The 13,356-nt window shown below is 37.9% G+C and overlaps 1 protein-coding gene across 1 annotated transcript; it reads right to left on the bottom strand.

The window, feature by feature from the left end:
* Positions 1–302: 302 nt before the first annotated feature.
* Positions 303–9,114, bottom strand: psmf1 (proteasome inhibitor subunit 1). Its single transcript, XM_079841886.1, has 7 exons — positions 8,738–9,114; positions 7,929–8,081; positions 7,760–7,842; positions 6,048–6,236; positions 2,082–2,135; positions 711–869; positions 303–588 (listed from the first exon to the last, which is right to left on the bottom strand). Exons 1-7 carry the CDS (start codon positions 8,864–8,866, stop codon positions 537–539), a joined length of 819 nt encoding a protein of 272 aa, XP_079698012.1. The 5' UTR covers positions 8,867–9,114; the 3' UTR covers positions 303–536.
* Between the last annotated feature and the right edge of the window lie 4,242 nt (positions 9,115–13,356).

Below are 13,356 nucleotides of genomic sequence, written 5' to 3'. Positions count from 1 at the left end.
AATGGTGAACGAACATCTGCAGTACTCCAACTCGAATGAATACTTCCCTACGTGCATGCGAAAAAGTATGCAAAAAGAGTAGCATGTAGCTTTCAAAAAAGTCCATGGATGACTTTCTACTTCCTGCGAGATTCTGAAGTGTGCATATGGACACTTTACTATCCCATGAGGCCACGGGATGGGATTTATGAATGGAGTTGAAGCAACACAACTGATGCTGGTAGGTCACTTTGAATTACCATTGTGTATGAAATGTGCTATATATAGCCTTTAATATCAGAAAGAGATCTATCACAGAGAAATGGGACAGAATAAAAGCAGTTTAATTTATCAATGCAGAATAAGTCAGTAGCACAAAGAACAGGACAAAAAAATGGAATTATCTGTGTTTGTTTGTCAATGTCAAAATGAAAACGAGTTGTGCTTTTTTTTTTAAGTAATTCTGTTTCGCCACAACAGTTTATTCAAACACAAAGTGCATAGGACTGCAGAGCAGTGAGAGTTATGGGATGTTGCATAAGTGCGTCCTCCTTATTCTACATGAACATGTCATCATAGCCTGGTGGGGGCATGTGATCAGGGTCTGGCCTGAAAGATAAAGCCAAACAGAAGACATTAGAGGTGAGGATATGATGTAAAATGAGGTAAGTGCAGTTTTACAGCTGAGCTCAGATCATTGGCAGCAATAAAGATCCCATTAGAGCTCTTACCCGGGTCTGTGTCGCCCAACCGGACCGAAGGGGTCAAAGCGGGCACCAGGGGGCACAGCGCCTGGAGGGAGGACTCCAGGAATACCAGAGGAGGGGTCAAACCCTGAGCGAGGAAACCCGGCACGTAATGGATCGACGATCATTCCTCCTGCCCTTCCCCTGGAGAAAGAACCAAGAGAAGACAAGACCTATTAATAATTCAGCGGGTAAGGTCCTTCCCTGAAGGTGCACTCATTCATTTGAATTCTTAAATGTTCTGTGCTACTTTCTCCAACTGTTTTATTCTACGTAAGGGTGGTCAAAAACGACTTGGTGCACATCTCAGAGTGCTTTCACAGAATTCACACTGGCACAGTTTAGTTCGAAACGGCACGGTTTGCATGAAAAACTGGTAATGTGAAAGCTGTCATGTGGACATGTCGCCCCCTATACCATTAAATAGGGCACTATTTGAAGGGACAGCCTTTTGTAGTGGTGTCTGAAACCATAGTGGACGTTATGGAGTGCACTCATTCAATCCCATAATGCACCACAATAACGAGTGCACAACCGATATACGCTAAACGGCTAGAGAATACCCATAATGCACTGTGAGAGTCGCAAACTGAATGAATTCCCACATTTGACCAGAAGATGGCGCCCGCAGCGTTATCAATCATCCATCCATTTTCCAAACCACTGTCCAATGTGGGTACAGCGTAATATCATACAGGTGTTTAATTAAGGTTTATACATAGTTTCCATGAGCTCAAGATAAATTGTTTCATTACTACTAGAGCTGATAGTTTGCTAAGCTTCAAATAATGACTAACTATGCAAAAGCCACAGCCCTTCTAGTGCACTCAGTGTTCCTTCAAGTGGATTATATTAGTAGTTTAATATGGGGAATAGACTCAGGTGAGCACATGTTCAGGAAGTAAAGTGGCATATGCATTTTAGCCAATGATGACGCAGTGTAACTGTGCACTCGCAATCCGCTGTCTCTTCAAATGCGTCCGTTTGCAAGCAGCAGAAAGCCACGTTCATGTCACACACATACAGTAGACGCATTCACTGCTGTGTATTAAGGGTCCAAATGGATAAAAAAAATAATAATTTAAAATCACAATATATTGGCCTGAGTTCTGTCTTCTATCATGTGTCGTGCATGTTTGTGGTGATGTAAGATGTACCGGGGTTTGATATAATCGAATGTGTGTGAAAACAGACAAACTCTTGGGGACGGGGCGACTGGAACAAAGGTGGCAACGAGGCAAATGTGCCCAGTGTGAAAACCCCCTAAGAAAGATTCTGCATCTGTAATCTACAGGTCAACATCTGTGATACATTTACTGATGACTGTTTTGGCAAATAAGTGATGGGATTTCTCACCCGAAGGGATCCAGATCGGCACCACCTGCGGCAAATGGAGCCATCGGGTCAGGCCTGAAAGAACAACACAAAACGAAAAACATTTTAGAACCTTTTTTATATATACACACACACACTATATTGCCAAAAGTTTTGGGACGCCTGCCTTTACATTTTAATGACATGCCATTCTTAATCCGTAGGGTTTAATATGGAGTTGGCCCACCCTTTGCAGCTCTAACAGCTTCAGCTCTTCTGGGAAGGCTTTCCACAAGGTTTAGAGTGTGTTTATGGGGATTTTTGACCATTCTTCTAGAAGCGCATTTGTGAGGTCAGGCACTGATGTTGGACGAGAAGGCTTGTCGCTCTAATTCATCCCAAAGGTGTTCTATCGGGTTGAGGTCAGGACTCTGTGCAGGCCAGTCAAGTTCCTCCACACCAAACTCGCTCATCCATGTCTCTATGGAGCGACGCTTTGTGCACTGGTCAGTCATGTTGGAACAGGGGCCGTCCCTAAACTGTTCCCACAAAGTTGGGAGCATGAAATTGTCCAAAATGTCTTGGTGAAGCATTAAGAGTTCCTTTCACTGGAACTAAAGCCCCGGGTATACTTCTATTTCCACGTCCGAACGCATCTCGTGCGCAGTTGTGTCCGCACAGCTTTCAAAGTATACTCAAGCGTGGATGAGCGCGGATGGCCGAGTTCGATACATGCGCAGTACAAGTGTTGCGACTCATCTGACTTTCTGGCGCATGCGCTGTTGTACGCGGACCATCCACGTGGTCTCAAAAATTGGGCTGCCTTTTTTGTGCATGAACTATTGTACGCGGACCGTAAACTTTGGGCTTAAGGGGCCAAGCCTACCCCCTGGGGGGAAAAAACCCACACCATAATCCCCCCTCCACCAAACTTTACACTTAGCCCAATGCAGTTAGGCAAGTCCCATTCTCCTGGCAATCGCCAAACCCAGACTCATCCATTGGATTGCCAGACAGAGAGGCGTATATATGTATATATATAGCCACTGTTACTACATTTGTATTTGTACATTCTGAATTCCAAGCCTTAAAATAAAAAAATAATGCAAAAAGCCCAACTGTTATTAACAACAACAACAACCGGTTGTTTGATTAATCATTTTTCAGAAGGTAGAATTTGGTATAATCTGTGAATGTCTGAATCTGTGGTGTGGCTGTGACTCAGCTCAATGTTTTGAAAGGCTACAGACTCTTTGACTTTAACCCAGAGCACGTTTGACTGAATTACATCACGCCCACGGCAACAGCAAGTCGATAAATCGCTGACATCATAACGAATCTGATAGGGGTCACCGTGAACTCAGGAGGGGGGGAAGTGGAAGACAAATGGCGAAATCCACCTCTGGGTTTCTGCCATGACCTTAAGGACTCCACTGCACAGACTCCAACCTCTTCTCTTTCTCGCTTCAATCTATTCTCTCTTATTTTTGCCACTTTTTATTGATAGAGACGGCAGAAAACAGGAAATCAAGGTCAGGTTGCATCTCCCACAGCTCCTTCTATATATATATATAAATGTTTTCGTGGGTTTCAACCAAACAGACTTCACTACATCTCCCAAACTGGCTGTGTTTGATGGAAGTGAAGCTGGCGTTGGGCATCAAATTCGGGCACTGAATAGGAGAGTAAGGACGCTGGCTCACTACACATTGGGACAATGACTCTATTTCCAGCGACGTGACAACGCCCTCATTGTACGCCAACGCCCTCATTGTACAACATCACTACTGGTATTTATGAACAACAGCAGAACTGATATCTTTCTGACATTACTTGAAATTACAAAGTACATTATGATAAAGTCTTTGCTTGTCATATACGTGCAACGTTTCAGCCGTAAATCAATTATAAATGTTAGCTAGATTATGTTCATTACCTAATGTATGTTTATGCCGAAATATAATTAAATAATGGATTTTGTATTTTAAAAAACATCTACCGCGTGTCATTATGTGTTGAGTTGGCTCACGTGATTTATGTTCAGGCTTCAGAACATAACGAGCATTGAAGCTCCCTGGTTTTTACGGTGCATTGTAGGACTTTTTAGGGAGGGAAAGTTTTAGTGAGCTGGTAGGATTTTGCAATCGAGACATCCCTTAAAATGGCCGACTCCATGATCAGTGCCCTGACTGCTGAACTAGGCAGCCGATTGAGACGCACCCCCAGTCTCTCAGTCCACAGTCTGCAATGCCAGACACACAAAACCCACAACACTCAGTGCTTCAAAAATAGACACAGCCCAGCAGTGAGAGCTCTCCGAGGACTTGCGCTGGTAAATATTAAACAGGATAGAGGACATGACACCAACACAACACACACACACACACCTCGCTCTCAAAGTCCCAGTGCTACGTCCTTCACACACAAAAACATTTATTTACAGATGAACTTTAACTTGACAAACAAGCAGGCAAACTCTATTAATATAGTTTCTATCCAAGGTAAAGTTGGCATGAAACGGAAATTGCGATTGTGTTTTCTTCCTTATTGTGAAAAGAAGAAAAAATGTAGAATGGGACTTGATTTTGTCCATCAATAATTGATTGGGTGGTTGTGGTTTGCTATTGGTGGATCTCATGTGAGTGAAAGGTTGCCCCGCCCTCGTCATCAGAGAAGAGATGTCAAAGCAAGAGGGAGGGGAATTATTCTGATTTAAGATCATGAATTTTATACAAAATAATGATGTGCACGTTAGATTATTTATAATAAAAACTGCTATATTCCATAAATAAGAATAAAACAATTCTTATAAAAATATAAAAATTATAATTAATAAATATGGCTAAGAATAAACATTTATCATGCTGGTGTTCTCGGAATAGAATGCAGAATTATTTTTAATAATGGGATTTAAAAATTTCAACATTTAACAATTAAATAAATATTATTGCATTCTATAAATTGTATGTCTTATATAACAAAAAAAAAATTCATTCTGCTAGTAAATAATCTTATGAAATTAGAAGATCATTTCATTATAACATTTATATACAGATCAATGGTACTGTATTATCATTGAGATACTAATATAGTTTTTTTCATATTTCAAATTAGATTTTATGTTTATATTTTCCATTTTTATTTAATTTAATTATTCATTTTAGTTATTTAAAGTGCATTGTGATAAAAACTTGCAACGTTTCAGCCGTAAATAAATTATAAATGTTAGCTAGATTATGTTTATTATCTAATGTATGTTTATCCTGAAATATAATTAAATGTTTTTTTATTAAAATAAATAAATAATATTGTATTCTTTACATTTCTTTTTTTCGTTCATGAAATAAGTAAACAATCTTATGAAATGAAAAGACTATTTCATTATAATTAATCTTATTTTATTATCATTGAGATACTATAGTTTTTATTAATATTTCAAATTAGATTTTGTTTATATTTTTCATTTTAATTTAATTAAATTATTCCTTTTCTGTTACATTTTTAGTCATTTTGTTGTGCGTGCATCTATATCGTTTTTTAAATTTTAGTTTTTTTAGCACACCAAGTCATACTAAAAGAAAATGGGAAATGTTGCATTGGCAGGTTTTAATTTCAGTTAACATTTGTTTTAGTTCAACAAAAATGTTTTCATATGGTTTTAGTTTTAGTTATAATAACAACCCTGATACGAACCATGAATACACAAACACAGGGCACTGACCCTCTAAATAAGGTCCTTATTTCATAGTTGAGCTGTGTTTTTAAACAATTCAGACCACAAAAGAGAAATCATTCACTGTGCATATTTTCACCAAACAGATTACGAACAGAAGTTAGGATCACCTGAGGCGGTAACCATAGCAACAGAGTGCTGTTAGGATATCTGTGCTATACAAATCTCCACAGACTGCATCTGAAAATGACCTCTAGAATTTCCTCTAAAGAGTTGATACCCTTGAAAGCCAATGTATAATGCATGAAAACAAGAACGAGAGAATGAACGTTCACCAGTTCGGAGGCTGTCTGTTTGAAGGGCCTCTGGTTGGGATCAGAAGCGGATCACGGTGCGGGTCCCTTAGGTTTCCGGCTCTTTCGCTGTCTGTCTTCTTCTCTGTCTTTCCTGGACGCTCCTCTTTTTTAGTGGGCAGCAGTGAGGACTTGAGCTTTGCGGTCAACTCGTCTGTGTTCTTAAACACGCTGAAAGCAAAATTAATCCGTTAGAAAATGCATAACCTTTCATTGATTTACCTATTTATGTTTTTGTTATACCTAATGATTTATTATAGCTAAAGCACATATTTGATATTGCCACTATCACAGATATGTTGGCATTGAGCTTTTTTCCAGAGAAAACTACGAAAAAACCAAAGAATTTTTGTAAAAAGAGATTTTCACAACTGAGGATTCTCAGATGAGCATAATTTACTGCATTTACCAGTTTTAATTTATACAATTATAAATGTTTTAATGTTTTTTTCATCAAATTAGGCCATGCTTGGCAAATAAAAACTATCAACTTCTTTAAAAAAAACAATAAAAAAAACTGTTCACAAGTTTGGAAATTTTATATAAGGATCTAAATAAGGCTGCATTTTTGTGCACATTATTTCTTCATTCGTCTGTGCTGAGCTGCTAAAATGCATCCTATAACAAAGATCTTAAAATTTGTGCCATATTACACTATTATTATTAAGTTTCGCCGCTAGAGGTCGCTTATTCAAAACAAAGGCGTAGCTTAATGACGCTGTGAATGAGCGTGGAATCATGGGAGTTGTAGTCTTGACTCTTCACCTCCACAACCGATGGAAAGGAACTTGGACTTGGGCAGGAATCATGTTCATGAATGAGCGAATGTATTAAAGTTTTATTAGCATTCCGGTGGTGTGAAGTAGGACGCGCTGAGAATAATGAGAGAGACCTGCGTGAAACACTGGAGCTGAGCTTTTATTATGCTTATGTTGCAGTCACCGCTTCCGCTCTTTCCGCTGAGTATGTGGGGTACGTTTGGGATAATGTAAGTACGGTGGCCCAGTAGTGCACAACACAACGAAATTTAAAAAGCAAACATAAATTCACAACACAACAAAATCAAGCCACAACACAACAGAAATGCTCCCAACCACTAGGGGGCACTCGGAGCACGGTAAAGTTTGTTTTCCTTGCCACTGTTCTATAGATTCAGCAGTCTCACAAAGTCTTATCAATACTATCAGTTTAAGTGTGTGTAACCATTGTATATCGACATGTTAATTTAAAATCACCTACATGCATTATAGCAGCATATTTATACTCGAGAATGCTTTGACCCGCTATCACGTCGCATGATGCCTAAGGGAACGTCTGCCAATCCCAATATTTCACAGTCTGGCCTGAAATAGTCCCAATATAAACACTTATTATAAGTGTACCATAATGATTCAGGGTAAAACAAAAACACGGTTTGGAAAATTGATTCATGTTGTACATTCTCATTTTATAATTTTTGTAAATCTTGAACAAAAAAAGTTACGGACAGCAGTTTTAAATTTCGTTGTGTTATGAACTACTGGGCCACCGTATGCAAGTACACAGGTGAACAGGTAACAGTTCTAGTGGTTTTTGGATATTTTCATCTAAAAATCTTACATATTGTGCCTTTAACATGGGTCTGAAAGGTTAAAAAGCATATATGAGTAATGACAGATGGACACTTAAAAATTGTACCAAATAAAGTCACAAACCTTTCAAACGTCTGCATATTGGCCTCATCAACATACTCACTGACGTTAATTGTGAGATCGGTCACTTTTTCTGTCGTGGAGTCCTGCAAAAGATTAAAAAAACATGCTGAAAACCACACTATTCTGCCATCTGTGACGACATGCATTGCATGTATTTGAACGAAATTACCATTAAATTGAAGATGAGGGTTGAATCCACTGTGAAGGCTTTGAGCAGTAGGTTTGACCGGTCATCATTTGATCTGTATCTGAGTGCATACAGCTCATTGCTTTCATTCCAGCCGGGTGGAAGCAGTTCTGACGACTTCTCTCCATCTTTAGGCTGCGTGAAAATCAATCATTTATAATCAGGCAAATGTCTGTGATAACTTGCGCCACCAAAACAAAATGTGACCCTAGAGCACAAAACCAGTCATAAGTCGCACGGGTATATTTGTGGCAATAGCAAACAATACATTGTATGGGTCAAAATGATAAATTTCTAGTTTATGCCAAAAATCATTATGATATTAAGTAAATATCATGTTCTATGAAGATATTTTGTACATTTTCATATTTCCGTAAATATATCCAAAATGTATTATTAGCAGTAATATACATTGCTAAGGACTTCATTTGAAAAACTTTAAAGGCGATTTTCTCAATGTTTAGATTTTTTTGCACCCTCAGATTCCAGATTTTCAAATAGTTGTATCATATTGTCCTATCATAACGAACCACACATCAATGGAAAGCGTATTTATTCATAAGATGAATACATCTCAATTTCACAAAATGGACCCTTATGACTAGATTTGTGGTCCAGGGGTGCAAATAATAATAAAGCATTTGCTGCAAATGCCGATTGGCTTGAAATTGTATCTAATGCAATGACAATCAGACATTTTAAAAGTGTGACATAAGTGTCTTTTTGCATGTCATTTCTGTAAGGACGCATAACTGCTTTGATTATCATCAGTCATCATTCACTTAAGTTACCTCATCTCCAATGCCAAGACATTTATAGCCACCTTTCACTATTTCCCAGTGTACAAAACAGATGAGAGCATCTTGAGAACAGGTTATAGAGTTTGATACGCAGCTGAAGAGCAGCTCCAGTCCAGCCATCTTTAAAGAGAGTGTTATTCAGCAGAAATGAAACCAAAACAAACAGCGGTGTGTGTGAAAATAAAGAGCGACTTAAACTCCGAATTCATGGCGTATGGACGCCGCAGATGTGACCGTAAAATTCCGTTTGAATTTTAAAGTAACCTGCGTTTTGAAATAACTATAAATGTAAAATCTACTATGTTTATTTCTCAATTTGTTGGTCATGCAGAAGCGGTCCGACGAGAAATATTCCCGACTGGAAAGGAAACAACAACTGGTGAACTTTCGTTCCGTTTATGGTAAAAGCTATAGAACACTTTTAGAAAATAGATTTTGATATTTTTTTTAATGATTAGCCTACTATGACACTTATCCGACACATATCTAATATAATATATCATCCGTTATATTAATTACATGCATTTCAGCCAATAGTTTGTTCGGACATGTTTGTTGACTGGTAATGGGCGTTTTGTCTGTGAAAAGATCACGGTGTATTACATCTTTTATTAATTATTTATTCTTTACAGTGTAGTACCATCAATGTATGGTACAGTGCTTTCAGCACTACAATAGTAGGCTATATAGTTTTTAATTAATTAATTAAATAATAGGCTAATATTTTATTTATTATAGGCCTATATGATGTTTGCAGGCTGCAATGTTCATTTATAAATAGCAATGAGAGAGTAAACACAAAAAGCTAAAAATAATCAATACTTGATCACAATGCAGTGCATTAGATCCCTTCAAGTTATCATTTTAATATAAAATATTCACATTCATTCTTTATGGCTTTACTGGACATTCTCAAGCTAAGAATAACGATAACATCAGCATCTGGTTTGACTTACAGTCATTGAAAACACATTGCACAGAAGCTTACTTCAGACTGAGAGCAGGCCTGCTTTAGTGTTACACTCATTTACGGCACTCAAAAGAGACCTTTTAACTTTTATTTAAAGACCACTTATACACATAAAGATTCACTGCTTTGACATAATTTATGTGACTAGTAGTTGTAACTTGTATAGCCTACTGTATTAAAGACACAATATGTAATTTTCACGCGCTAGAGGTCGCTTATTTTTGTTATAATGCTACTCTGTGCGTTCACTCGGCGCTACTATGAGACACTTGTTCACACTGCAGTGAGCGAGATCATATTAGGCGGTAAAACATGTACTCGCGGTAAATCAACAACACCAGATTTAAACAATAAGACTAACTGTGTTGAGCTGGAGAACAATCATTAGTTTCTGTCCATCAATGATCCAAACAGTTGCTCGCCTGTCTAATAAAACACATCAGATATTAAAGCGTCTTTGGTGATTCCATGGTTTCTACAAAATAAACCGGAAATCGAGGGTAACTTGGGTTTGATGTCATTGATAGGCGACGCACGGTCCGTGTCCCGGTTAAAATTGCTTATTTCTCTGGATTTAAACATTCTTGGAAACATTTGGGATAATGCAAGTACACAAGTCAACACAATATACAACATTGTTCTAGTGTTTTTTGGATATTTTAATCCAAAAATCTTACATATTGTGTCTTTAAACAAAATGTTGTATATAACTATAAACCACAATGTACTGAAAATATGATAATTGAAGTGCACGGTTGATTCGTGCATATGAAGATATTATATTACATCAATTTAAGTATTTAATGTAGTCTTTTAATTAATATGACGCAGCAAAAAAAATGCAAAAGTCAGAGATTTCTTTTAAACAAATTCATATTTTTATTTGGCAGAGATGCATTAAATTGATCAAATGTGACAGTAAAGACATATACATAAAGGAAAGACAAGACATATATTATTTTGTTAATTACAAAGATTTCTATATCAAATAATGTCATGATTGACAGCTGAGATTGACGGCTTCTCTGAGTGAAGTTGTCACTGAGGCACTAACAGAGTTTTTTCTGGATTTTTGGGAGGAGATTGGAGCTTTAGCTTTAATTTTACATTTCCATAACTGTTTATTTCACAACAACATAATGAATTGCTCTGCATCTGTGAGAGTGTGGGCGGGCTTTTGATATCGCGCCTCTACTTCCTGTTCTCTACTGCGCAGACTCGGTCCTAAGATGTCAGCGCCGTCTGCGGCCTCCGAAAGCTTCAACTCTGGTCAGCGGGAGTCAATGAAGTCGCGTCGTCCATATTTTTTTACGGTCTATGGTTAAAACCAAGAGGGGTAATCCTACACTCTGAAAGCGTACCTTTCATAGGGGCAGCCATCACCTGCTGTTAGCATCCCATTGACTCCCATTCATTTTGGTGTCACTTTGACAGCGAATAACTTTACATCAGAGGCGTTTAGAGACTCCATTTGTCCATTGTTTATTTCTAAAGAAACACGACAATGTATAAAAGGCTCCATTACCTTGTATATTACACTATCGCCCTGTAGAAGCCGTTTTTGTAAAAATAGGCTAATGACTGCGTCATAACCACGCGACTCTCCGTCGCGCAGTACAGAAATGACCATATATACCCATATAGACAGGATGCATTAAAGGGTTAGTTCACCCAAAAATGAAAATTCTGTCATTAATTACTCACCCTCATGTCGTTGGACACCCGTAAGACCTCCGTTGATCTTCGGAACACAAATGAAGATATTTTAGTTGAAATCTGATGGCTCTGAAAGGCCTCCATTGGCTCAATGCACGGTTCACTCTCAAGACCCTTAAAAGGTACTAAAGACGTTGTTACAAAGTCCATCTCACTACAGTGGTTCTACAATAACTTTATGAATCGGCGAGAATAGTTTTTGTGCGCAAAAAAACCCTAAATAACGACTTATATAGTGATGACGATTTCAAAACACGGCCTCATGAAGCTTTGAAGCGTTATGAATCAGTGAGTCGAATCATGATTCGGATCGTGTGTCAAACCGCCAAACTGCTGAAATTTGGCGATCCAAACTGCTGATTCGACTCGCTGATTCATAACGCTTCGAAGCTTCATGAGGCCGTGTTTTGAAATCGTCATCACTATATAAGTCGTTATTTAGGGTTTTTTTGCGCACAAAAACTATTCTCGCCGATTCATAAAGTTATTTTAGAACCACTGTAGTGAGATGGACTTTGTAACGACGTTTTTAGTACCTTTTATGGGTCTTGAGAGTGAACCGTGCCATTGAGCCAATGGTGGCCTTTCAGAGCCATCAGATTTCAACTAAAATATCTTAATTTGTGTTCCGAAGATGAACGGAGGTCTTACGGGTGTCAAACGACATGAGGGTAAGTAATTAATGACAGAATTTTCATTTTTGGGTGAACTAACCCTTTAACTTAAAATGGCGTACTGGCATTCAATTTTAAAGTAAATAAATACTATGCAAAATTACAAAATAATTAATCAGAATACTTACCAAAAGTTGCTCCTGCTCACGCTCTCTGTCTCTGCAAGATTCGGTGATTCAGATTTCACTTTGCACAACTACTAGAAGACTTGCCACTGTCGGACAGGTTGATCACGTCACATCTACATCGTCCAGCTCAGTCTGAGGCTGCGCAGTACATCAGCCATCAGGAAGTGAGTGCTTCTACCTGACTTCACTTTCCTCCGTGGAAGTCTATGGGGTCGCTGTTTCCATTTCTTTTTCTTTCTATGGTTAAAACATGTTAGCAACATGCTAATTCATGTTAGCAATGTACTGACCAAAATGCCAATTCATGCTAACAAAGTGCTAAATGCTAGTAATGCTAAAACATGCTAGCAGCATCCCGGCATGCTAATTCGTGTTAGCAATGTATTAAAACATGCTAGCAACATGCTAATTTAAACAACATGCTAGAGACATGCTAATTAACGATGATAATGTGTTAAAAACTAAAACTTTCATACTGATTTGTCAAGGTAACATCAAAGTTTGTCCCAACAAACTTTACTTTTGAGTTTACACCGTTCAATCGTTTGGGGTTGGTACACTCTAAAAAATGCTGTGTTAAAAATAACCCAAGTTGGGTTGAAAATGGACTAACCCAGCAATTGGGTTGTTTTAAGCAAACATTTAACCCAACCGCTGGGTTAAAACAACCCAATTGCTGGGTTAGTCCATTTTCAACCCAACTTGGGTTATTTTTAACACAGCATTTTTTAGAGTGTAAGATTTTTAAATGCTCACCGAGGCTGCATTTATTTGATCAAAAATACAGTAAAAACAGTAATATTGTGAAATAATTTTACAATGTAAAATAACTGCTTTGTATTATTTTAACTACTCTATTATTCTATTATTTTAATAACTGCTTTTCTGATAGAATTTAAAATGTAATTTATTCTGTGATGCAAAGCTGAATTTTCAGCAATATTTCTCCAGTTGGTATCGTTACACATTAGCTCAACATTACATCAGTAATACTGCTCATCTACTCTATGTCTGCACACTGTGATTTAATGAAAAGTGATATATCATGGCAACAGATGTCTTGCTAGCTAGACTTTTGAAATCATATGGTCCAGTTTGTGCTGTTCAAGAGACGAATAGAGG

The sequence above is a fragment of the Gobio gobio genome, assembly GCF_949357685.1.
Source record: "Gobio gobio genome assembly, chromosome: 17".
NCBI classification, from domain to species: domain Eukaryota; kingdom Metazoa; phylum Chordata; class Actinopteri; order Cypriniformes; family Gobionidae; genus Gobio; species Gobio gobio.
This window is presented reverse-complemented; position numbering and strand designations above follow the sequence as displayed.

What these genes read in the sequence shown, in the direction of transcription:
- psmf1 (XM_079841886.1), bottom strand. Translation starts at nt 8,866, where the DNA reads ATGGCTGGACTGGAGCTGCTCTTCAGCTGCGTATCAAACTCTATAACC. An exon ending in GTCTTGGCATTGGAGATGAG is followed by an intron (nt 8,082 to 8,737) that starts GTAACTTAAGTG and finishes ATTTTCACGCAG; the next exon opens with CCTAAAGATGGAGAGAAGTC. An exon ending in CCCTCATCTTCAATTTAATG is followed by an intron (nt 7,843 to 7,928) that starts GTAATTTCGTTC and finishes AATCTTTTGCAG; the next exon opens with GACTCCACGACAGAAAAAGT.